At 38.2% G+C, this 27,981-nt stretch overlaps 2 protein-coding genes and 1 long non-coding RNA gene across 3 annotated transcripts; all 3 read left to right on the forward strand.

The window, feature by feature from the left end:
* The first annotated feature begins 16,204 nt into the window (after window positions 1–16,204).
* LOC141627363 (uncharacterized) lies at window positions 16,205–16,588 on the forward strand. Its single transcript, XR_012536932.1, has 3 exons — window positions 16,205–16,231; window positions 16,357–16,429; window positions 16,536–16,588. It is a non-coding gene; the product is annotated as an uncharacterized LOC141627363 (long non-coding RNA).
* A 4,563-nt stretch (window positions 16,589–21,151) lies between these two features.
* Window positions 21,152–21,838, forward strand: LOC141630908 (protein FAR1-RELATED SEQUENCE 5-like). The gene is made up of 2 exons (XM_074443649.1): window positions 21,152–21,611; window positions 21,687–21,838. Exons 1-2 carry the CDS (start codon window positions 21,152–21,154, stop codon window positions 21,836–21,838), a joined length of 612 nt encoding a protein of 203 aa, XP_074299750.1.
* Window positions 21,839–22,013: 175 nt separating this feature from the next.
* On the forward strand, window positions 22,014–22,811 carry LOC141630910 (protein FAR1-RELATED SEQUENCE 12-like). The gene is made up of 2 exons (XM_074443650.1): window positions 22,014–22,272; window positions 22,450–22,811. Exons 1-2 carry the CDS (start codon window positions 22,014–22,016, stop codon window positions 22,809–22,811), a joined length of 621 nt encoding a protein of 206 aa, XP_074299751.1.
* The last annotated feature ends 5,170 nt before the right edge of the window (window positions 22,812–27,981 follow it).

Raw genomic sequence — 27,981 nt, forward strand, 5'->3', positions numbered from 1 at the left:
ATGGCCCTAGACGCAAGGCCATGTGCTACAACATTATGATTTCTAGCAATATATGAAAAAGATAAGCAATGAAACGAAGCATAAAGCCCCCTGATATCCTGCAGGACCCCTTTTATAACATGATTGATTCCCGCATATCCTGCAATCTGACATATTAGCGCCAAACAATCCGAAACCACCTCCAAATGTAGCAGGCCTTTCTCAACCGCCATCTGAATAACCGCCAATAAGCCTAGAGCCTCTGCATGCAAAGCTGATTCTGCTGTAGTCTTCATACTTCCGTGCAAAAGCATGGTCCCTTCTACATCAAAAGCGACCCACCCAATCCCAGCGGCCATACTCCTCGACCATCCCGCGTCAACCTTTATCCTGATCCCTCTACACTGATTCCTCCCCCCAACCATATAAACCGGAAATCCATCCCTAATAACCCTCAACTCATTGCTTCCTATAGATGACCTCACCTGTCGTAGATCCTCACTGTGTTCCTTCTCCTTCTGCATAGCTTGCAGATACGATTCCACATTATTAATTACCGATTCAAGAAGGACGCCTGGCATAATTCCACTCTCCGAAAAGATCACATTGTTACGAGTGATCCAAAGACCCCATAAAGTTGCCAGGAAAGTTAGAACCCTCCTTTCACCATCCTCCATCTTTTCCAAGTACCGAATCCAGTTGATAATCCAATCACTAAGTGGAATCATATCACTTCCTTCCACCCGAATACCTAATAGCGACCCCGCCCAGACCCTAGCCGCCAGCGCACAATCCCTAAATACATGTTCCACCGTCTCACAGTAAGATTGGTCCCCCGAACACATTTGACAGGTATGTCCCCCACCAATTGATCGCTTCTGGAACTCAAAGCCCACTGGAAGCGTGCTGGTGATGATTTTCCATATCAGCATTTTCCACGAACTCGGCCCAGGCAAGCTCCACAAACGTGATTTACAAAAACCCCTCCCCCTCATTGATATCCTTGCTTTGTCTTTAATTGTACCTTTTTTCTCAAAGAACTCCCTGAAAGCAATGCCATACCCACTTTTAACCGAATAGCCACCATCATTTGTGAACGGCCAAAAGACTTCATCCTGCTTCCGCGATTTACATATTGTCGATGCTAGGATCCTTCTCACATCCTGTTCCTTGAAAAGCGCACATACAAGTGGGGCATTCCACGATAGATCTCTATTCCATAAGTCTCGCACTTGAAGACTCCCCAAACAGAGAAAATCAGAACCCAGCAACCGATCCTGCGGCTCAGGCGTGTTCCCGTTAACCCACTTTGCATTCCACGCATTAAGACCCGAATCCCAACCTGGTTTCCATCCGATATTATCCAAAATCAGCTCCAAACCATATCTAATACTTCGGACTCCCCACGAGCAACCAAGCCCCTTAGTAGGTGTAGCACCATCAACATACGAATTGGAACCAAAGATCCTTCGACGAAAAATCCTGCTGAAATAAGAATCTTCACCCGAGACCAGTCTCCACCCCTGCTTGGCTAGCAAAGCCTTGTTAAGACACCCAACATTTCGTATGCCCAATCCCCCGGAACTCTTAGGGAGGCTTAGAAAGTTCTTACTGCACCAATGTAGTTTCTGCCCCAATTTACAGCCAGCCCACCAAAATTGTGCCAACAAAGAATTAAGCTTTGAAGACACACTTACCGGAATTTTGAAAACCGATAGAAAGTAATTTGAAAGATTTGAGAGGATCAAGAAATCGGGGTTAACTACCACAGTGACAAGTAGATTCCATTCCATGAGGAAATACGCTTGGAAACATAGTCAATGAGTGAGTCAAAAATCCCCTTCTTGGACTCTTGAAATTCCGCCGGAATCCCCAAATATTTTCCGATGCCCTGTGTTGATCTTATTTGAAACACACTCATGATCTCCTGAGCCTTTGCGAGTGTCGTACTTGGATGAAGAGAATGCCGATTTCTCCAAATTTAATTTTTGACCTGAAGCTTCACAATAATCATCCATGATTCGCTTTAAACTAGTTCTTTGCGTGGCCGACATCTTGAAAGAAGAACACGAGTCATCCGCAAAGAATAAGTGAGTGATCGGTTTCTCATGTTGACACAAGGTAATCCCTTTCGAATGCCCGCCTCCTTTGCGTTTTCCACCGCCCACCAAGCACCTCCATACATAGAATAAAAAGAAAGGGCGATAAGGGATCCCCTCGACGCAACCCACACGGGGTTGGAACCGAGGTAACGGCGAGCCATTAAGAAGCACTTCATACGACACCGTGGTCACACAGTTCATAATAAGCGTCACCAATCTTGTTGGGAAACCGAATCTAAAAAGAACTGCCTCCAGAAAATCCCACTTGATTCTATCATAAGCCTTACTCATATCAACCTTAAAAGCGCACCGTCCATGTTTTCCTTTTTTGTGCCCCAGAATCCGATGAATAGTTTCATGGGCAAGAAGGATATTATCACTAATATGTCGCCCAGGAATGAAGGCATTTTGTTCTTGACTCACCAGCATCCCCATTACCTTTGCCACCCTATTTGTGATACATTTCGATACAATACGCATGAACACATTACACAGGCTTATGGGTCTATAATCCGAAACCCCTTCAGGATTGTCAGTTTTCGGGATAAGAGTAATAAAAGTTCTATTGAGTTCTCTCAAGACTCGACCCGAATTCAGAATAGAGAGAACCGCCTTCGTTACCTCTTTCTTCACCAAAGGCCAACATTTCTGGAAGAAACACGCAGGAATCCCATCCGGTCCTGGCGATTTAAAAGCGCCCATCTGGAAAACAGCACTCCGTACTTCCTTAGCCGTAAAAGGCCTCATGAGATAATCCGCATCATCACTCGAGACTCTCTTCCTTACCGAAGAAAGAATCTGGTCAAAAAAACCAGCGGGTCTCCACGTCTCCCCCTCCTGATTGTTATCACACGCTTTGTACAGGGCCATAAAATTCCGTTGGAAAGCAGTGCTGACAATATTATGATCATAACTCCATACTCCATCCTCTCCCTTTATGCCATGAATATAATTCCTTCCCTTCCGCCCCTTAACCCAATTGAAAAAGAACTTTGTACATGTATCTCCGTCTACCATCCACCGCATCTTAGCACGTTGTTTCCAAAAGACTGCAGTTGCCCTTGCAAAAGCCTTAACCTCCTCATTCGCCTTAGAGTACAACTCATCTCCACCCCCCATGACATCAACATTTAAACCATCTACCAAACCTTTGTCAAATTCATCCCAAACCTGCCTCCACTCCTTCCTTTTATCCAAAGCCCACTTTTTTGCCGAAGTTCTCACACGGGCCAATTTCCGAACCACGCGAAAAGCCGGCGAACCAACTACCTCAAGATTCCAGGATGCCCGAATTCCTTGCATACACTCCTCATGATCTAACACCCACGCATCCATCTTATACGGTCTTTTTCCCTCACTTTCAGTGAGATGTAAATCAAGCTCAATCGGGGCATGATCCGAGATTTGAACCGGGTAATGCTTAATGCCTGAATTGGGAAAATAAATCAGCCAATCCTTGGAAGCCAAAGCTTTGTCAAGCCTCTTATACACTCTCTTTTCCCCTTTTCGATTGTTGCACCAGGTGTATCTTGGTCCCTTAAATGGGATATCAATTAGTTCGTTCCTAATCTTCCAGTTTATAAATTCATTTGCTCCCTTAATTGGATTTTGACAACAGCTCCATTTATCCAAAAAACAATCAACTTGATTGAAATCGCCAATAATAAGGTAGGGATATGTACAAGTTTCCATCCACTCAGCCAAATCACTCAAAACAGCAGAGCGTAAATGCAACTCAGGAGCACCATAAAAAAGCACAAGGTACCAAAAGAGACCATCATATTTCCTTACCAAAAGCACCATGAAATTCTTACAAGCTTTCACAAGCGACATTTTCGCCTCTTTTTTCCATCCCACCCACAGACCACCAGATGCCCCTACTGCATCCACGCCAAAAAACTTCACAAAACCTAAAGATCTAAACATAGGGAAAACTTTATTCGCATTACATTTGGTCTCTATAAGGAAAAGAAAATCATAATACGTACTACCTAATAACGCTCTTATTTTTGGAATTGTAGGGGCGAGCGTGTTATTGAGACCCCTACAATTCCAGACCAAGCCCCTCATGGCGACAAAGGAGGTTGTGACGGCCCAACCTCCGCAAAGCCATTACCATCAGACACCTCACAACCAGCTGCACCTCCATTAACAGAAGAAGAGGATTCACTTGAGTCAATCATAACAATTTCAGGAACACTCACCCTGAATCCATACCGCTGCCCTTCCTTTCTTCCAACCAGGAGCCCCTCCCCTGCACAGCTCCTCTTTGCCAGCTGCCTCAAGTACTCCTTCGCATTATCCAGAGATTCCTTAGCCATTTCAGGCACGATGTAATCAACCACATCAGTGCTACATTTCCTCTTCCTTGCCATTCGTATATCTTCCTTATGGGTCACTTGCAAATCAGAGATGTGATATGCATCCGCCAGTCCCATAAAACCATCAGAAATATTACCAGAAGAAACCTCAGCCATGAGCCTCGCCTTATTACCAACCACAGGAATATCAAACAACTTATTAACACCCTGTTTGCTTCCTTCACCCCTTTCCAGAGCAGTCCCAGCCAATTTTCTAACACTCTTAAAAATCTCCTCCAGAGGCTGCAAGGTGGAAGACTCAGCTTGCATCTCCTTTTCCTTCCTCTCAATGCCCACAGATTTCAGGGACATGGAAGGCACCTCCTCAAACCCGTGCTCCCCAGTCCCCTCCAATTCTTGTTCAATTAATTCCACAGTAGCACTTGGACCACCAACAGCAGCGAAATTTAGATCCTCAGCAGCTCCATTTCCAGTCTCCTCAGAGGATGTGATGACTATGACAGCATCAGAAAACCTGTCCTCTGATGGCTCCTCATAAAACTCACCATCATCTCCAGCATTCTCAATCCAGACATTATTAGGCGCCTCTGACATAGCAGAATCAGAGTCACTGATGACAATAACCTCATTGGGATTCAAAGCTCCTGCTGCAGCTCCCATATTAGGAATATGATCATTGGCATTTGTACCTTCCAAGATTTGGTGTACAGACCCATCAGGATAATGATACCTAATGGGTATACCACCCGCAGGAGGTTCAAAGTACTGGTTGAAGCCCCTTAGGTCATCATCCCAACGCGCCCATTGTTCGTCCCCTTCTACCCTATCACTTATAGCTTCCTGTATACGTAAATCCCTATCCAGCACCCCACTCACATTTCCTTCACCAGCATAGAGAACATAGGGATCATTCTCCTGTAGCTGTCTTAACAATTCATTAGATTGCCTACTAAAACCCTCTCCATAATTCCCAAGGTCCCCATGATTACCAAAATCTTCCTCAGCACTGTGATACCTCTCCTGGTTCTCATCGTCCTCATCCAACCACCCCCGCACTGGAACCCTAGCCCTTGTATTCTGTTCTTCAACCTGGTGCATCTCAAAGATCCGAATGGGCACCACATGAGCAACCACCTCTTCATAAACATGGGTTCCTACCACCTCCTCCCTCACATTTTGATTTTGATTCGATTTTCCCCATAACAACATCCCCCTACCACCCACTTGTCCCTCACTAGCTTCCCTACCATTTGCTCCCTGTCCACTACGAAAAACCACTGGCCCTGCAAACGGTTGTGCAGTTACTGCAAACCTCATACCAGGGGTCACTCTTCCTCCAGCAGTAATTCCCAAGTCATAATCCACATATCTTTCAGGAGACTCCCTCCTACTGCTTGGTCCAGGTCTAGACCTGGCACCCCCAAAACTCACTTTCGGAGATAGAAATTTCGTTGTTGAAGGCATAGCCCTGAGGTCCATATTAAACATAGTATGATTACTATGAGCTTGAAACACCACAAATCCCTTTTCCACAGACTTATCCAACATTCTCTCAATACCCGACACCACTGACACCAGACTCTCTCTACATTGTGACCCCTTATGACCTATTTTCCCACACCTCACACAATACTTAAAGACATTTTCATACTTGAACTGAACCCAAAGAAGGTGCCCCGTTTCCATCGCCAAGAAGAACCCCGGCATCAAAGGTTCGTTTAATTTAATGCATACCCTAATCCTGAGATAATCATGATCAGGTACGAAGTTAAAAGGCTCTACCTGGAACTGATGACTGAGCAGCTTCCCTGCAACCTGAGCAACGTGCATATTGAGGTACTCAAAAGGCAAGCCACACACCCTCACCCATACTTCTGCAAAAGGAAACCTGACAGTGCGTGGTACTGTATCAGGGTACCACCTCGCCAAAACCATAACTGCACCATCCACAGTCACCATTGATTTCGCCAAAAGCCCCTGCAAATCTTCATTGTCTTCACAATGGAAGACATACACTTCCCCCATTTTAAAAGCAGTAATCCTTCCATTTGAACTCCACTTCTTTGAAATAATATCGTTCATTTTCTCAGCCTCAAAGAGACGATAGTCCACCATGAAACCTAAGACGCAGTTGCCCCAGAAATCCCTTGACTTTCCTAATTCAGCTGGGTCCACATTGATAACCCCACCCGTCCTCGGATAACGCCAGATATTAGTATGCATAGGATTCCTTGGATTGAAAGCAGGGTCCTACTGCGGTTGCTGAGCAGGCAGGTTATGTTGTGGATAGTTTTGATAGTTAACACCCCTCACTCCCTCATTGCCCAGATCATACCTTCCAAATTGGTGTTCGAAATCCATATCAGACCCGTTGGTAGTATGGCAGTTGAAATGAGATGATTGAGTTTTAAGTCTTTTTGGCTTATTTTGCTTAAGAGGAATGAAATGTGAAGATTGAGTTGATAAACCCACAGCCATAATGAACAGCTTAAATAGCAGATTAAAAACGAGACGTCAATCCCAAATGACACTTCAAAAAAGATTTGGGGAAATCGAAGAGGAAGAAGCAGAAACAACAAACCCCCAATTAATGAGACGCAGAAGAAATAATTGCTATCAATTAAGAAGGATATACACGCTAAGAAGCTCAAGGAGCAGAAAAAGAGATAAGCAGTAAAGAATCACCAATTAAATGCGCTAAACCATAATGATTAAGAGTAGATAGGAATGTAGAGGTGTAAGAAATGATTGAAATAGAAAACCCCTAAAAACGCAGAAAGGGGAATAAGGGTTTCAGACACCCAATTAGAGCCATTTGTAGCTCAATCATGATAGGTAGGTAGAACCAAATTAATACGTAAGGGATAATACCTAAGATCCCAACCCAATAACCATAATTTGTTTGATCTGACAATACACTTAGGGAATGAAAAAAGAGTAGGAATATGCAGAGATTGAAGAAAACGAAAAGCAGCTAAAAGCTCTCGTAACGAGAGGAGAAAGCTCTCTCTTTTTTAGAGAGAGAAAATTGTTTTTGGAAAACTAAAATGTACTTTTCTTGACATAAACGTATGTATTTGCACCTTTATTGAATAATCATTTTGTGTAACATTTTTAAAGGTGTAATCCCGAATGTAGTGTTGGCGTTAGGTGGGTATGCTGTGTTTTTGTACATATTGTATAGTCTAAAGGGTTTGGATCCTTTATGACTTTATTATATAAAGCTTAAATCCTTTTTTTATAAAGCTTCAACTATGTAATTATGTCGAAAACATAATTACATAATCATATATTTCTTTAATGCAATAGCCAAGTTGCTGATGTGGCATCATAGATTTTCATCAAAAGCTGATATGTCACTCATTGAGAAACAGTTATATAAGGGAAAAAAATCATATCATATCATATCATATATCATATATTTCTTAAATGCAATAGCCAAGTTGCTGACGTGACATCATAGATTTTCATCAAAAGCTGACATGTCACTCATTGAGAAACAGTTATATAAGGAAAAAAATAAATCTATAGAGTAATTAAAAGTTACCTATTATAAAAATATAAATTCCATGCTATTCCCTATTTTATTTCGAAAATCCAAATTTAAATGTTCACACTACTAAAACAAACTAAAACAAAGATTTTATTAGTGATTCACTGAATTCAAAAATATATATTGGCTACTTTTTTAGGAAATAAATTAAAATATTTTTCACATAAAACGGGTAAACTGTTTTCTCAAAATGTTAGAAATTTTTATGCATACTATAGTAACCATATTTGTCAATATTACTACTAGATTTTTCTAAAATGTGTCCAATAGGCACATGTTAAGATGCTAAGAAAGTAAAGATTTACATTAATATATCATGAGAAATTGAATCCAAACTCATTATTACCATACTTAGTGAATTAATGATATAAATCTATCCTTTCGTAGCATCTTAACATTTGCATATTGGACACACACTACTACAGAATTCATCAAGGACATCAGTGGATGGACATCGGATTTTTGAAAAAACAGATGTAATAAGTTTGAACATCGGATTTTTATAAAAGTCTGATGTAATTATATTATATGGACAACGGTTGTTATTTTCAACCCATGTCCATTATAATGGACATCGGATTAAATTACAACCCATGTCCATATAATCCTCAATTTGGGCGCAAAATGAAAACAATTCCCCCGCCCCAAATTATTTTCACTAGCATACTGAGACAAACCCAAACCCTTAGCTTACTCGATCATCCCTTTCTTCTCTATACATCCTTCATCCCTTAGCTTCTTCACTTCAAAACCCGATCAAAAACCCAAAATCCTAGTTCTTCTGCTTTGCTTCATCGTTCATCCCTTCTTCTCTCATCACCGCGACATCATCCTTCTTCTCTTCACCGGCGATATCATCAGTCTTCGTTCTCATCACCTCGCGACATCAAACCCTAGCTGCTTGCTTCACATCGTTCTTCGCTCTTTATTATTAGGTAATTAATCTTCCCCTATCATTTATATATTTATTCTCGATCATTTTATGGTTTATTTGAATATTTTACTAAAATGGTTTTTGATTTGTTTGTAATTTTGACTGAAGAATGAATTATAGGGTTATAATTTAATTGATAATCTAATTGGGGTTTATTATTATACATTGCTATTATTGTATTACATGCATTTATATTCCTGGTTTATATATGAATGATACTCGTTGTTAGTTGAATTCTTTGTTTGTTTAAGTGATGAATTTGTGTATAAGCAGATGAGCATTTGTATTAATTATTTTGGCACCTTGCTTTGCTTGAATTTTGCCATTTAGTTTTTTAATAATCATTCAGAAAGTTTCGAAACTTGACTATTAGATTATCAAACTTATCATTCTAATGTTTAGTTGAATTGGGTCTCTTTTGATGTGGTTGTATGAGCAGATTAGTTGGTAGTTGTGTGAATGTATGGTCTGTGAAAGAATGTATGTGAATGTATGCTCAAATTGGGGGTTTCTATGGTCTGTGATTAGCATGTGTGAATGTGTAGTAAATGTATGGTCTGTGATTAGCATGTTTGAAAATCTTCTTACTATTTTCAGTCAATACGCTGTAGCATAAAAAGCATGTAAATAAACAAAGTAAGGAGTAAAAGTAAGGTAGAATGTTAATTAAGGAGTAGAGAGTTAAGTAATTAGGTGAAGTGATGAACTCTGAAAATAGTAAGCAGATTTTAACCCTCTTCCCTATTATTGCAGTAAATTTGGAGTATGGATATGGATCGCGAATGGATGTTTGTTGATCGTTTGGATTCAAGATATAGGGAAGGGGTGGAATATTTTGTTAGACATGCTATGAATAATGCAGAGAATGTGGAACAACTTTTCTGCCCATGTGTTAAATGTGGGAATAATGAGTATGTTGATGCGGTAGAATTGGAAAGTCACCTCCTAATTAATGGTATTGACAAGAGTTATATAAGGTGGATTTGGCATGGGGGAGGATGTGCTACCCACTTTGTGTAGTAATTTAGGGGATGATAGCGACTTTGAGGGAGAGGATTTTGATGAAAATGTTGATCGAGTAGACAATCTTATAAATGATTTGAAAAAATCCTTTTGTAGACCCAAGTGAAATTGAGATGTTTGATAGTCTGTTTGGTGATGCAATAAAACCCTTGTACCCTGGTTCAACTTTCACACGCCTAAAGAAGCAACTTTAAAATTGTATAGTTTAAAGGCTAAAAATGGATGGAGTGATAAAAGTTTCACAACTTTGCTTGAGTTTTTGGGTCAGATGTTACCGGAAGGCAATGAACTCCCTAGGCGTACGTATGATGCTAAGAAAATTTTGTGTCCAATGGGAGTTGATTATGTAAAAATACATGCATGTCGTAACGATTGCATTTTGTTTCGGAAAGATTATAAAGAATTAGACAAATGTCCAAAGTGTGGGAGTTCACGTTATAAGTTGCCGAAAAAGAATTCCACAAATAGTAAAGGTGTCCCAGTTAAAGTCTTGTGGTATCTTCCCATTATCCCAAGATTTAAAAGAATGTTTGCAAATTTAAAAGAGGCGAGAAACTTAATTTGGCATCTTTGGTGGTGATGGTAGAATTTTAGATGACAAAATTCGTCATCCTGGCGATTAAACTCAGTGGAAAAGCATAGATCATTTGTTTCGAATTTGGGTTTGATGCTAGAAATTTAAGGCTTGGACTATGTACTGATGGTATGAATCCATTTGGTAATCTAAGTAGTCAGTGGAGTACGTGGCCTGTTTTGCTAACAATTTATAATTTGCCTCCTTGGTTATGCATGAAACGTAAATATCTTATGTTGTCACTACTAATTTAGGGCCTAAGCAACCTGGAAATGACATAGATGTTTACTTGGAACCATTGATGGATGATTTAAAGTTATTATGGGATGAAGGGGTAGAGGTATATGATGCTTATCGTGGTGAGACTTTTAACCTACGTGCCATGATATTTTGCACCATTAATGACTTCCCGGCATATGGCAACCTATCTCGGTTATCTTGTGAAAGGGGCTAAAGCTTGCCCAATTTGTGCGGAGGATACAATTTCTGATCGTTTAGTTCATGGAGGAAAGAATGTGTACCTTTGTAGCAGAAGGTTGCTCCACCGCTCACACCCTTATAGGAAAAAAATGAAGCCATTTAATGGAAAACAAGAACTTAGAAACCCTCCAAAAATTTTAAGTGGGAAAGAGGTTTATGAGAAAGTGAAAAACATTGAAAATAATTTTGGAAAACCTTATAAGAGAAGTGATGGGACCTTATATAAAAAGAGGTCTATATTTTGGGATTTACCATATTGGAAACATTTGTCCGTGAGACATTGTATTGATGTCATGCACGTGGAGAAAAATGTGTGTGAGAGCCTTATTGGCACACTTCTCAACATCCCTGGTAAAACAAAGGATGGTGTCAAAGCAAGACAAGATATGGCTGCTCAAAATATACGACCAGAACTAGCACCACAAATTAGAGGGTCAAGGACCTATTTACCCCCAGCTTGTTATACTTTGTCACGAAATGAAAAAAAAAGTGTGTGTGAATGTTTACATGGGGTGAAGGTTCCGCAACGCTATTCATCGAACATAAGAAATCTTGTGTCTATGAAAGACTTAAAACTGGTGGGTTTGAAATCACATGATTGTCACACTTTAATGCAACAATTACTACCCGTTGCGCTTCGTGGAGTTCTGCCTAATCATGTTCGGGGAGCTATTATTCGATTTGCTATTTTTTCAATGCAATATTTAGCAAAGTTGTTGACTCAGATACGTTGAATACATTACAACGAGATGTTATTACTACTATGTGTGAACTTGAGATGTTTTTCCCTCCTTCCTTTTTCGATATAATGCAGCACTTAGTAGTACATTTGGTGAGGGAAATTAAGATTTGTGGACCGGTATTTTTAAGAAATATGTATCCATTTGAGCGATATATGAAGCCTTTAGCCGCCTATGTTAGAAACCAAAACAGGCCAGAAGGTTGTATGATTCAGGGTTATATTGCAGAAGAGGCCCTACATGTCCAATGTTGAACCTATTGGGCTTCCGACATCTCGACATGAAGGAAGACTACAGGGACAAGGTACTCTTGGGAAAAAAGTAGTAACTGCTAATCCAGAAACCCTTGATCAGGCACACTTGTATATTCTCCAACACATGGTGGATGTGCATCCATATTTAAAGAAGCATCAAACCCTTCTAAGTGCTCAAAATCCTTCTAAAGGAGAATGGTGGTTAGCAATGGAGCATAATCGGTTATTTCGTAAATGGTTCCCTGATGAAGTAGATAACGATCTGTTACTTGAGCGTGAGAATGTCTCTGATGAGGTAAGGTGGTTAGCACATGGACCTAGTTTTCATGTGTTAACTTATCAAGGTTATGATGTCAATGGGTACTCCTTTTACACTAAGGATCAAGATGATAGAATTACTATGCAAAATAGTGGAGTAGCTTTGATGGCTATGTCAATGAGTGTTGCTAGTGCTAAAGATACTAGACCTGCTTATGATGCTCAGCCATACTTTGGGGTCATCAAAGAAATTTGGGAGTTAGACTACGTTCAGTTTAGGATACCTGTTTTCCGTTGTATGTGGGTTGAGCATAATAAGGGCGTTCGAGTTGATAGGATGGGTTTCACGTTGGTAGATTTCTCACGTGAAGGATACAAATCATAGCTGTTCATCATGGTTAATCAGGCAAGACAAATCTTTTATATTAAAGATCCAGCGGATGAGAAGTGGTCGATTGTCCTTCATGGTAAGAAGCAATTTGTGGGTAAAGAAGCAATGGATGAAGTGGATGACGAATTGCCTCCTTTTTCTTCTGGATTGCCGCCTACGACTACTGATGATGTAGATGACTTTTATCTACGAGATGACCATGAAGAAGGGTTATGGGTTGACCTAGAAAAAATCAGTAGCTAGTTTTTGTTTGCAACTTTATGGGTTGACTTTTATGTTAAGACAATTGCTCTCACTCATTTTTCTGTTTGTTTGTTATGTTTTTATTTTAAGACAGTATTTTCATTTTAATGTCTTTCCTATTTTTAGTTGTTTAAGTCATTTGTACTTATCATTTATCATTAGAGTCGTATTTTGGAGTAATTTGATTTGGAGAGTCAATTCACCCTAAAAAGCATCTGCGAGCACGGGTCGTTATTTTAAGTAATAGTCGTCTCTCAATCTGTACTTATTTTCACCTGTTCCTTACTTTAACATCTGACCTAATGTCTTCCTTATGTTCAATTACTTATGATTTTTATATCTATGAGAGCAATTGCATACATCTAGCTGCTAGGAGGTAATTAAGTTTACCTTGTTTCAATAAAATAGTTTTCTTGATGTACATGTTCGCTGTATTTTGTCCATTTTCTGATATGTTTTAATTTATTTTGATGCAGGACATCATGGCTTCATCAGTACCATGTAGTAGTACAACTCGTCCAAGAAAGATCAAAAGCGTGGTGCTTATGAAGGAGTTGACAGCATTACGTGATCAAGGTAAAAAGCTTAAAGTAGAATTTGATTCTGATGGTGAGCCAATTGAGAAGATTGGTGCTAAGTATACGAGTTATGTTGGTCTACTTGGACGCTCGAAAGTGCCAATTACCATTCGTACATGGAAGTATGTGGGAGAGGAGCTTAAGCTGAAGATTTGGGATGAGGTTTTGGTAAGATACTAATTAATTTTCCCGCTTATTATTAATGACAAATTTTGGACATTCGAAATCACATATGATGTTTTGGCATTTGTAGTCAGTTTTTGACATTCCAAAGACAAAGTACCAGCAAGTTATCAAAATTGCAAATACCACGTGGACAAACTTTAAGTCAAAATTGACTGCAGTGTATGTTTATCGAAAACCCCTAAAGGTCGAAAGTTGCTGTTGAGACCGATCCGTAAAGAAGTATCCTTACATCAAATCAAGTATGGAAGGAGTTTAAAGAGTCTCATTGTCGGAAGAATTTAAAGTAAGTACTTAGATTGATTCGTTTATATTTTAGTATCATCTTTGGTAGTAATAAATAAGTTCGTATTCGCTAATAAGTCGTTCTCTTTTATTTTTGCAAGGCTATAAGTAAGGTTCTGCAGAGAGGCGAGTAAGAGCAAGTACCCTCACAGAATGTCTCGTGGAGGATATCGAAAAGCCAAGCGTAAATTGGAAGAAAAATTGAAAGCAAAATTGAAGATCAAAGAACAAGAAAAAGAGAAAGGAACGGGGATAGACGACTCAGCAGAAGAAAGTAGTCAAACCCCAACTATCATAAAACGAGGTGACTTATGGATAGAGGGAAGAGTAGGCAATGACGGAGCATGTATAAATTCGGAGACTGAAAAAATAGTTGAAGAGCTGGTGAGTACTCCATTTCTGTTTATCACTACTCAGTAAAAATCATATATAATACTCCATGCCATGTGCTACAATTTAATGAAAATAATTGCAAACAGGAAGTGTTGAAGGAAAAGGTCAAGAAAGGAGAATTTGTACCTAGCGGAAAAGTTGATGAATTGACAAAAGCGCTTGGAACTGCTGAGCATTATGGTCGTGTTAGAGGTGTTGGGGGTCGAGTTGGGCATAAGCAAGACTTTGGCGGATGCAAACGAACTCGAGATGAGAGTACTTGTCATTTCACCGAGTTTTTAGAGAAGCTTACAAAGCGAGATCACGAGAACAAGTGAGGTCGAGGTTTATAAAGACTTTGAAAAAATGATGGGGAGAAACAGGACAAATGGGAATGTTAGTTATTCCGTTCACAATGAGAAAGACGCAACTGAGGTCGAGATGAATTGCAATAGTGGGAATGTTTCGATCATATTTCGATCCATTTGATGCCATACCGAGAAGGTAATTAAATCTAGCAACAATTGACTATGTTAGTGATCATATATATATTTCTGAATTGATAATAAACATTTTACTTATCTTTCTTTGGTTGCTTGCTTGTCCATCGCTCTCAGGATTTGAATGTGAGCTAGCTGTGCAAGATACTGATGACTTCACTAAGGTGGCACTTGGACGAGTATTCAAGACCACAACTCAGGCATCAGTTTGTCACGGTAAAAAAATTGGAGCAGAAACATTCAGGGTATGCATTTACGTTCTCATGGAAGGTAAGGATGACACACCATTACCTATACCAACTGAGGAATTTGCTACTGTTGGTGATGCCCTTGGTTCCTTTGTACTTTGGCCGAAAAATGGAATCACTTTAAGCTACGTAAAGGTATGAAAGCCAAACAGTTAACCGTCTTTTTTTAGTTCTTGCCACTGAAAGCAAGCTCTAATAATTATAGGTGTAATTCTTTTTTCCAGGAATGTCGAAAAACCTGGAATCGAGAGAGGGGAGAAGACAGGGGAGAAGATGGGGGAAAAGGCGGGGAAAAGATTACGGAAAAGACTGCGACGACACCTAAACCCAAAAGACGGAAGACATCTGGAACTTCTAATTCCCAGAAAGTAGAAAGTGGTAAAAGTAAGATAAGTGGTGGTGGATCAGTGACAAGATCAAACAACCAGTTGAAAGCGCTTTTGGACCAAAATTACGATTGTAGACGATTACTTCCAAGGGTAGTTAGTGTGATGCGCGATAATCAAGTGACCGATGTTAATTTGATCGAGAATGTCCTAGGATCCAAGAAAAGGTTGCGCCTCGCCAAGGAAGACATAGCTTCATTGTTGAACATGAATAAGATCTCCCTTGGAGTCATTGACACTTTTCTTGGGTATGTATACTACAATTATTGCATCTCATTATTTAGTTTTGCATTGGTTATTCAATCAGCAACATCTACTGTATTAGTTATTCAAACTGCAACATCTACTGCCACCACGTCGAGTAGGTTTGCGAAGCTACTCGTTACGCTCGTTCCTTTAACTTTTAATCTGCTTCCATGGAAAAGGTTGATTATTTACCGTAAATGTTGGTTATACTTATATGTATATTGTTATAGGTACTTGGATAGCATCTGTGACCAGCAAATGTACGGGTTCTTATGTCCAGAAATTATTTCACAAATAGGCTATGCCTCAGATAAAGTAGTACCCATACTTTCTAAAAGGATGAAAGACTTGAAAAGGAAATTTTACATCGCTCCATATTACGATGAGTAAGTGCTGATCAACCTTGCCTTTTAAATAAACAAAACTGTCACCATTTATTATTGATTATCATGTAAATAAGTTACAAATTATTTACAGTGATCATTGGATGCTCGTTGATGACGTTCTGATCATAATCAAGTGCATTGGTTCGACTCACTAGGAAAGTCGTCTTAGTCAAAGTTGAGATCTTTAATTAATGCGTAAGTTCATCTTACTAGTTCATTTATTGATATGCACATAAATAAATGTTCAACTGATTAGAACATTAAAAATGGCAACTATTATTGGTTGACAATCATTTATTTGAAACCATGTTTATATTTAGATCGGTAAGAGTATACGGCTACAATGGTGGGGAAAGAATGCGTTCTCAAGCACCGCAATGGCTGCAACATAATGTAAGTTGTTGCTTATTATGACGACAAATTCAATGTCTGATCATCAATCACTTTTAATTGACAAAGTCATGTTATTGGTTTAATTCTTGTCGAGTTGTTGTTTTAGTGTGCTCGTCAACAAGGTGTTGTAGAATGCGGGTACTACGTCATGAGGTACATCTTTGGAAATCGTCACGCGTTCTAATCCAACAAAAGCTATCAATGAGGTCAGTTTCGACATTATAGCAAAACTCGGTATTTTTTCAAGTAATTATCCTACTTTGACCTGTTGCCTATACGCATTGTGGCCGAACTCTCGCCAATTCAATGAGCTAGTGCTGCACCCTCTTCCTTTAATTATTAGCTTATATGAAGCTGCCCTTGTGAGGCCATGTCTGACTGCCCCATTGTCATTAATATGCATTACAGGTTTTTCAAGACACCACGCCATATTCACAAGAAGAATTAGATGAGGTTCGGGACTTGTGGGCGAACTATTTTCTCAATATCTAGCCGTAGATAGCTAGCTAGCGTAGTAATGTATTAGGTAGTTGCATTTTGAAAAAGCGATTACATGATCGCAAGACCATATGTTATGTTGGCTGGGATTTGTTATGCCCTTTGTTGTTGTTCGTTAGTTGTTGAATTCGGATGACGGAGACGGTTGCGTTGTATGTTGATTGGGATCGGTTTTTATTAATTGAAATCGATCATTTTGGTTGAATGGCAGTTGGCATGTTTTGTATTAATGTTTTGGCATTCAAATTGGTGTAATGAAATATGAATTGGCCTGCTCTTTTCAAATTCTAAAAAAAAAAGACAATATAAAGGACAGCGGATTTATAAAAGTTCGATGTAATTCTAGCTTCAAAGGACATGGGCTTTCTATAAAAATCTGATGTACATTACACATATGGACATCGGATTAATGTTAAAATCTGATGTTCATTACTCATATGGACATCGGATATATTTAAAAATCCAATGTGCATATATTAATGGACATCGGTTTAAAGTCCTATGTCCATTACACCCCATATGGACGGGACTGAACTCTACATCGGCCTATAATCCGATGTCCATCTGTCTAGAAGTCCGATGTCCTTCATGATTTCTGTAGTAGTGACATTTTAGAAAAATCCCTACTAAAAAGATCAATGTGTGAAAAAGATTGGTAAATTTGAATATGTTATAATTTTATTAAATACTAGCTTTATTTAAAAATGAGCAGTATAAATGGAATTAAGTTTCTAATTTCCAGACTACAACCACTCCCAATTTAATTAGCAATTTTGAGTCAATATACTCATTACTTATACACCCAACTTCAAAATGATTTTTCAGGGCATGTAGAAATTTAGTTAACGGGTTTATTTGTGTAGATCTTATGAATAATATTTCCCAATAATAATAAAAAAAACATAATTATTATCTTAATATGCTTAACAATAACAAAATAATAAAATCTAATGTTTTCTTTCATTTTCGAATATATATAACTATGTTTATCGCCATTAGTATTGACATTATCATGACTATTAACAATGTGTTATAATTATATAAAATGAGTTATTAAGTAAGGAGTAAGTTTTCCATATAGTTGTTAATATTAAAATTATTAAAACATTTCCGTGAATTTTCACGGGTTTAAACCTAGTTGAAGAGAAAAGAAATGGACCAACTTGAAGAGAGAATTACATAGATGAGACAAGATAGATCTAGTATATTTAATTATAAAAAGGTTAAAACTTGAAGTAATTTGATAACTAATTCTATTATAAAATTGAACCCTAGAACAAATTATAAGGGAAAAACAAATATGAGAGTTGGGTTTTATTTTCTAATTAAACTAATCTAAAGCTACTCTCGTGTTTATTTTCTACTACAAATGTTACGTCTAATTTCTAAGTGAAGAACCCCTTTGGGCCTTGGGTACTTTCCTTTCTTTGTTTTTATATTAGTCAACTCAATGAAATGACGCCCCGGTAGACATAAAACGGAAGTATAAGAACTGCCGTGAGGTCATTAAATGAGGGGCAACACTGTCTTGCTAGTCTTTTTTCATTTCTTTTCTTCAAAATCATCCATCAATTGAGAGGCAGGGCTACAATTCGGTTGTTGGTGATTGCTGCTGGTTGGTTTCGGTGCCGCGATACTGATCTCGTGGATGCAAGGTAACTCGAGTTCTGATTGCGAGCTGCTATTGCCGTGTCAAGTCGGATAGCTAGATGGTGTGTTGTTAATGGTAACTACTAAATAGTGCTCCATTTGATTGTAGTTTGTCGACTAAATAAGAGAAACCAGGGGATTCATGCTGTTTTTTGTCAAAGGGCTTTCTCTCTGCTTGATAATCCCCTCTCCTTTACATACTTTGACCCGTCTGTTACAACTCGGATAACTTCAATTCACAAACTAATCTCTACAAAACACAAACAACCAAAAGCAGTACCAGGCTCTACAACTATGACACTTTTTTGCAATAAATTATATTAAAACCACTATTTAATGATTATATAGATAGCAATAAAACAAGATAAGCACACAAAATTGAGTCGAAACAAGCATATAAAAAGGGGATAAAACGCCACCTAAATACTACTTATCAACTTCCAACTATTATACGAAAGAATAAACTCTTAAAGAGGGAAAAGGTATCTTTTTTTCTTAAACTAAAACAAACAAAGTCCTAATTTTTAATATGTCAAAAATAATGATATATACTCGATAAATTAGGCATTATCCCTCTTTCAAAGGTACCTAATGTTGTCCATCAAGCAACAATGTGACCCAATTTCTTAACCACGTCTTGTTTATCACTCGCCAAATCCAATATGGCTATACGGACTATACCACCACCAATGAATACATGTTTTGTACTCTCTGGTCAAGACAGGGCCGTGTTATCATATGAAGCAATCATGCTACCTCAACAATGTTGCAGTATGCTCATATGAACAAAATATTACTATATAAAGAGAATGATGATTTGCTCCACTTTCATATTTGAATACAAAACTGCCCACAAATATTTTACTCTTTTGTAAGAAACTCATCTCAAAAAAACCTTAACCTGACCAAATAATAAGAAATTAAAAAGTTACAAGATGATGAAATGAAATAGCTATACATACCCGTTGTTGTGCCTGTTACCTTCTCCAACCTTCGGAGGAATCTTATCTGCATATACATAAAAAACATGTCGGTCAATATGAGACTCCCTTCTAAGAGACTATATCCTAAAGGTTATACCAGCAACATTTTCCAATTAGTTTCAAGACACCAAATATGTGAGTAAAAAAAGTAACAAATCACTCAGCCATAAAATCATACCGAATAGAATAAATTTTACTTTTAATTGTAGCCCAAACTTCCTCGTCCTCAACAACTACTGCAAACACATCCCAGAATTCTCCAAAATTCCAAGGCATCGTGCTACCATATAAAATTCAACCAAAAGAACAATCGAAGATGCAGCATGAAACACTAAATATTTCAACAAAGGGTGAGCTTGTGTAAACCGGAACCCCTCTGGGTAAAGTCGTTATGTTCATTGGAAGAAAAGAACTATTGTGCCCCAATGTTTCTGATCAATGATATTCCGAACAAACGGAAAGAAACCTAGCGAATCAGCCTATGTCAGTCACAACTCACAATACACAATATGCTTCTACACTCTTGAAGTGAACGCGCCATGGATCATAAATATGCCACATGCTTAGTTTCGGAGCTATGGCCTTAGTATCAACAAAGTCAACTGACCCCTTAAAAAAAACTTGTACCTGACAAGCTTAGGTCAGGCTTAGGTCAGACTACAGATAAATGCAAACTAAAGTGCTCAATTAGGGCTCATCAAGAAGTACACATTCTTATCGATGTGGCTATGGACAGAATGGTATTTAGCTAGTGGCTATCTTCTTAAAAGAAGAAGAAATCACATACTGATTAACCTTATTATTAAGAGTGCTTTGCGGCACAAAACTAACCTTTTTAGCGACAAGGATGTCATGACTCCAATCTGTATAGCAGCCATCATCAGCACCTAGGAGTATAAGAGTGTACCAAAATAAGAATAGACACAGTTCAAGAAAGGAAAAAAAAAAACAAATCAAAGAAAGAAAAAAAACAAGTACAGTATATTTGAATTAGAATTTTCGCAATTTACAGGCAATTCCACAATTATTGTCTTGCACTACCAACTGAAACCCTTAACATGCAACTGGCAACAACATACTAACCACCAAATAAAATGACAGTCCATCTCATACTCATAAGCGGCTGGCGGTTTGCTATATCATACCACCATATCAAAGCTTTGATTAAAAAGTGGTATGTAAAGCTTTAATTACATATTGGCTTACCACCTCTGTTGAAGTTCCAATCAATCCCAGCAGAACTTTTAAAAAGTTCACTCGACTTCAAACTACTTTTTGTGGCAACGAACTACATAGGAAAGACATTTAACTATATGTAATTGAAGCTTTAGCACTACACGAGTTCATAAACGAAACCTTCAACAATTAAAAATCTTAATGCAGCACATAAATTCCAGTCCAGGACCATGACCATCGGCACCCCATGCCCCGTGAACACATATACGTATGATACTGACGCAGGAACAGAAGAAAGGCGACAATGGAAATAACAAACTCAGTCAACACATACTAAATAAACCAGTATTCATGAACGGGACGGTCAGATGTCATTAATTAACAGCTAAAGATAGGAGCAACAAATACTTACAAAATGCTGAAGGAACATATTATTGGGTTTGAGAACATTGGAGCTAACTTAAATGATTTTAAGAACTTTCACAGAGATGTGAAATGCAACATTCATGAATGGGACGGTCAGATGTTCGTAGACCACTTTAAGGAAATGGCTGTTAATAGGCCAGGGTTTTATTTTGACTATGATGTTGATTCCGACGGTAGTCTGAGTAAAGCTATATGGGCTGACGGTATCGCTAGAAGAAAATACTCTATTTTTGGTGATGGAGTGTCGTTCGATCCAACCTATTCCACCAATAAGTATGATATGGCCTTCACACCTTTCACCGGGGAAGATCACCATAAACGATCAGTCACGTTCTATGGAGCGCTGGTTGTGCATGAAGTTGCTGAGTCATTTCAAAGGGTTTTCAGCCATTTTTTGGCTGCGATGGGTAGGAAGGAACCTAAGTATATTATCACCGATCAGGATCCTGGTATTCTTAAAGTGGTACCCCTCGTGTACAAGACAGTGCGTCACTGATATTGTATGTGGCATATCATGAACAAAGTGCCTAGCAAGTATGGAGTGACGAGAGAAGATTATTCAGAATTTCTCAAGAAATTGAATGCCATTATATGGGATGAAGACATTGAAGCAGCAGAGTTCGATGCAAAATGGGAAGAAATAGGCAGAGAACACACAGTTAATAACATTGATTGATATAAGGAAATGTACGCTAAAAGGAAGCAGTGGGTTATGGCACATTGTAGGGACCTAGAGATGAGGGGTGTTATGAGGACAACCCAAAGCTCAGAGAGTGAAATATAGTTTCTTTAAGAGATTTGAGAGCAAATCGGGAACGTTAGTCGAGTTCTCGCTGCGTTTTGACAGCGTTATGGACCAACAAAGACACGCGCAAAAGAAGCTCGACAACGATAACAAGCACACTTCTCCTCAAATCTCAACACATCTGGCTATTGAGGTGCACGAGGTACACTTGTACAGTTATAAAGTATTTGAGGAATTTAAAGAAGAGGTCAAGTACTCAATCGATACTTGTAAAAGTAGGGGGTTTTCCGAGGGAGACTCTTTAGAGGTGACAACTATAAGAGATGCAAACAGAGATAGAAATTATCAGGTTACGTACTGCCCAGGTATACTTGTTTATTGAAGTATAACATAATTGTGACTTATTGTAGTTACACAATTATTCATTACAATTACCATTTTCTTTATTAAAATTACACTTCATAAAGTTACACTTTAGTCTGTTACAGTAACACTTTTTCTAACTTTGTAAACTAACATTTTACTCTATATTGTTGATGTAGTTACATTTAAAGAAACTTGTAGCTCCAGAATGCTTGAAAGGAAAGGCATTATATGCCGGCATGTAATATGGATTTACTCATCTAACGACTTGAAGGCTGTTCCAGATGAGTGTGTTGTTAGCAGATGGTGTAAAGATGCAGTCCGCTCTAAAATGTTCGATTGTAATTTTGAAGCAGCTGAGAACGTTGATATAATAGATGGAAAACAGATTGCGATGTCAGTAATGTGGTCTGAGGTTCATCAGATAGTTATGATGCTTATGGGCAAATACAAGGCTGATGTCGACAATTTTTCTAGTCTAATTAGAGAGTTTAAGGAGATACTATCACCCTTAGGATCACCGTTTAATAAACAACAATAGTTGGAGCAAATTCTTGGCTGTTCTGCTAGTCAGTAGGTAACAATTTTGCCGCCTAAAAAAGCAAAAAACAAGGGAAGTGGAAAGAGGATGTTGTCGCTTAAGGCAAAAGCAGTTGCCTTGGCAAGCAAGCCAAAACGCATGTGTAAGAATTACAAGCGATTAGCTAATCATGACAAGAGAATTTGCCCTAACCCTTTTACAGAGCACCCACCATTGTCACCTTCATCAGAGGAATCGTTGGGAGAAGATGAAGAAGAAGTGGAGGAGGAAGAAGATGACGTCTTAGAATAATCACTATAATAAGCTATTCCACTGATACAAATTTTTTGGATGTATTATGTATCATTCTCACGGAACATCAAGCTGTACCTCGTTTTGTTTAGGCATCAAACTGTAGTGAAGTCAACTATTTTGTAGAAGTATTTTGTTTTTGACGTAACTATTATAAATTGTAACATCAAAGTACTGTAATTTGAATTACAGTTACACTTTATATGATTGGAATTACAGTTTGTCTAGTTAGAGTTACAATTTTGATTTTTAAAGTTACACTTTATCTAAATAGAATCTCCTTAGAATTACAGTTTATATGATTAGAATTATATTTTATCTAATTAGAATTACAGTTTATATGATTTGCCCTAGCAAACAACCCAAAACGCATGTGTAAAAATTGGTGACATCTTAGAATAATCACTGATACAAATTTTATGGGTGTATTATGTATCATTCTCACCAAACATCAAGCTGTACCTTTCATTTTGTTTAGACATCAAACTGTAGTGAAGTCAAATGATACCCGTGGGTAATACAATCTATTTTGTTGAAGTATTTTGTTTTTAACGAAACTATTGTAAAGTGTAACATCAAAGTACTGTAATTTGCAAAATCAGAATGTTATTACAACTACAGTTACACTTTATATCAAAGTACAGTTACATTTTAATTTTTAAAGTTACACTTTATCTGATTACAGTTTATATGAATAGAATTACACTTTATTTTATTAGAAGTACAGTTTATATGATTAAAGTTACACTTTATCTCTTGTAAAGCCTTATGACAAAGCTCTGCAAAACTACATAAATATCATTTTGAAAAGTGACATTGTCTTACAAAATGATGAGAAACCAACTAATAAGGATCTGCTAACATTGTTTAACAAAAACAAACTGCCTAATGATACCATGTATGAACAAGATGTTTACATAGATAAGGAATATTACAAAATAATGTTATCCACTAGCTTAGGATTGTTATTTTTTTACAACAACACGGGATATTTTACGCTTCAGTTGTAATTCCTTCCACAAATTTTCTTTGTTCTTAACAAAAGCCTTGACCTTTTCGAGGACACCTTCACGTAAGACGTTGATGTCTGCTAGAACAAGGGTAGTTATTAGCTGGATCACTAAATAATGCCTTAATTTCTTCTTCTCGAGGTCGGCATGTAGAAAAGGAACACCCTCATATAATAGCATTGCCATCATGGTGAACAGTCCAGACTCTGGTTTGTTGAGAGTAGGTGAGCATCCACTAAAAGGTATATGGCGGACTGGAAAATCAGGAATTTCTCTTGCTCTGGTGTTTATCTTTGGTTTTATTTCGTGATTCCAAATAATAACTCATTGCGCTAGCCTACATATGTACGAATTTACATTTGATTCTGATTAGTTAAAAAAAATTGTTTTGAACAATATATTGGACGACAACTTACAATTAAATGCGCCGCCTTCCCCATTGGTGACTTTTGCAAATCAGCATGCCGCTGGTGGTCAAGCAGTTTGATCGAACGTGATTTGTGATTGATACACATGCATGCAAAATGGTCGTTGATGCAGAATGGGACATGGAGTAAATCCGTTTCCAAGTTGACGGTTTGCCCATTGTCCACGATGAAGGTGTCCCATTGTTGGTAAAGCTTATCATAGATGCTATCGCATTGTATGCCTGGCTGCTCAAACGTTCCAAGTAATACCAACAGGAACTCCTAAAAAGGCAAGGAGTGAACATGATTAATGTGTTAACTTGTAAACAGGCAAGAAGGAAAATAATAACTCTATATCCACTAAGTGTAACTGTAAATCACTAAAGTGTAATTCTAAATAACTAAAGTGAAACTTCAACAAAGTGTAACTACAACAAACAAAACTATAACTCTAAGCAACAAAGGTGTAATAGTAGTGGATATCAGTACCAACATGTCACATTAATTTCCAACTAGTATAATGAAACTATTATGCAATGGTTAAGGGGAGTACTATGTGATGTATAACGAAAAATGACATCCTTGCATGATCGCCATATTCCTCCTTTTACAAATGGTTCATCAATATCGACCAACATTCAATGACATTCAACGACATATGATTTTCAGGAACCAGGGACATAATGTCAACTCTCCGAAGCATTGCGTGCCGGTTGTACTAAACCAATTGCTCGCTGCACTCATAATATTAAAGCACTCTTTAATTAAAATACACCCAATGCGAAAATAACATGATTCAGAGTATTATTAATTCAGAACAACTAACCGTTCCTCAAAATTGTGGTCATCTAACAAGCAATAGTCAGCTACGTGCTTTCATCGTTGTTTAATATCCTTGATTAATGCTTGGTTGTTCCAGAGCAGCTTCGACACAACATGTGTACTGTAACCACCTCTACCGCAGTCGACTGAGAAGCGAGGCTGGCTCTTAACAGAGGAGAGGGCTTTACCAGACGGAGTGCGAATGGTAACAGGTGTCGCCTTCATCGCGGGCTCTTCAGAATCAGGAGCGCGGGCACGTTTTGCGGGGCCTGGTCCTATGTCACCATCTGTTTTTCTCTTAACAGCATTCAACTTCCTCTTAAATGAATGTCCAACTACCTCTTTGAAATTCTCAATCCGATGCAAGATGTCTCCTCTTTAACTATTAATGTCACAGAGGACAAGGGTCGCAGCAATCTCAGCACGGTACAGGTTCATAGCCTCCTCTTTGCCGAGATCACATTGAAAAGGCTTTCCTCCGTAAAACAGCATTTGTAGCATCATGTAAACACCACAGTCATTTCTCGAATGCGCTTTGCCTTGCTAACTGAACTCAATGTTTACGATCTTAAACCCGCTAACCTTTGAGCCCTTAGATAGACCTTTCGACACCAAATACTTCCCCATTAAGTTTGCTTGAACATGAATACACGTCAGTGTGTTAAGAATATGGACCGCCAAGCCAAAAGAAAGAAGTCCTAAAATATTGGACATCGAAAACTAACCGAAATACGTGCAATCCCTCCGTAAGGCAGTGATTCTATTAGGTCATCGTATTTTCGGTTGTTAAGATAGTCAATCTGCTCCGTTAAAAAGTTTATGCAAGCGCAACTGTAATGATCACAATCGCCAGATAACGCAGGCAGAAAGATCTGCATCATGTATAGCGCTAGATCAGAAATTGTAGTCCGTATAGAATGCTGCAGATAATCTGTTTTGGTACATACCATAACCGTGTCAAGCTGAAATGGTATAAAACAGGATTGAGCCCATTATCCTAGCCACCAAAAATGTCTTCATCTTTGTTCAACACTTTTTCAAGCTTTTGGGCCTTTCAAATATACCGCGCGGGGTCCTTTTATTGCAAAAAATAACAGCTTTAGTGTGACTTGTCATAAAGTTACAGTTAATTGGTTACTACTATAATGAAGGTATATGCTAAATGTAGCTTACACAATTAAAAGAGTAATTGGAATCAGTAAAAGTGTAACTTTAACAAGTAAAATTGTAATTTTAGTCACAAAAAGTGTAATTTCAGCAGCTCAAGATAAATCTCACTATTATTACTGGAGTAATAGTGATCTTAGACAAAATCAAGGATCACTTACAGTGTGACTTAGGCCAAAGAAACAACGGAAAATGTCCGAAGGTTTCATGATGTGGTTAAGAAGCAAGAACCAACCATCAATAACAGTAGTCATGATTTGCTCCTCGGGATTCAAAGTTGCAATGTCTTCCCGGTTTATGAAATAAAACTCGCTAAAGTGTACCAATTTTTCCCTACAACAAAGACATTTCATTAGAAAACAAAATTTAATTAATTAGGAATGATAAGGGCCCCTTGCATAAAATAATTGACTAACAAAAGTGTAATTTTAGCTGACAAAAGCGAAATTTTAACTAACAAAAGTGTAATTTTAACAGACAAAAGTGTAATTTTAGTCAACAAAACTGTAACTTCAACATGTTATAAATAATTGACTTACCACTGGTTAAACGCATCTGATTGATTAAACACATAGTCAATAACATATTTCCTATCGCTAAACACTGGCGCAATGAGCTGCTGACTGAATGCCAGGCTTCTCGTAGCAAAGCCCTGATCAGGAGCAGGTGCCCCACAGTCAATAGAACACCCGAGGTTCTCAAAGATGTGATACATGCACGGTAAGGGCTCGCTCGAGTGAAGTAAGAATGAATGGTGGCTAAGATCACTATGAGGGACGTATATTGCCGGGATAGGAATCTCCACATGATCTGACTCTGGTAGTATAGCAGATGTTACCTCGCCATGATTTAAAGTCCCTTTATTTTTCTCGGCAACCCTATCGAACGCCTCATGTAATTCTGTAGCAGAATAGATTGTGCTTGTAAATTCCAGAGACTTGACGGCCGCATCCTCCCTGTCGCATCTTTAACAATGAAGGAAAATGTCAGCAGACCGGCAATATTTTTTTCGTGAAGGGTTGAATTTTCAACTAGGGAGAAAAATTGAAATACTAAATCCAAAGAATAAAACTTTATGAAGAGAAAATGAAACTTGTAACAAAAAAAATGTGTAACTTTAACACAAACAAGTGTAATTTTATTGCAGAGGAGTGTAACTTCAATATTCCAAAAAAGTGTAACTTTAACAACAGAAATAGTAATTTTAGTGGAGAAAAGTGTAAGTTCATCCATGAACAAGTAAGGTGGCACTTCAAAACTTTGGTTTGCTAATTAATGTCTTTGTTGTAGGTTAAAATTCTCCACTCTAAAGTTTAATGGATTACCTCTATGATCCTTCAGTGCCGCATCATCCACCACGTTTTCCACCACCTTATGAGAACTTACATCCACAGTTTGGTCAATATTCTTTCCCCCTGGCTGATCGAGAGCACAGCCAGATGTTGGGGCCCCTTGGTAAGCAGCGTTTAATTC

This window comes from Silene latifolia, chromosome Y (assembly GCF_048544455.1).
Source record: "Silene latifolia isolate original U9 population chromosome Y, ASM4854445v1, whole genome shotgun sequence".
NCBI classification, from domain to species: domain Eukaryota; kingdom Viridiplantae; phylum Streptophyta; class Magnoliopsida; order Caryophyllales; family Caryophyllaceae; genus Silene; species Silene latifolia.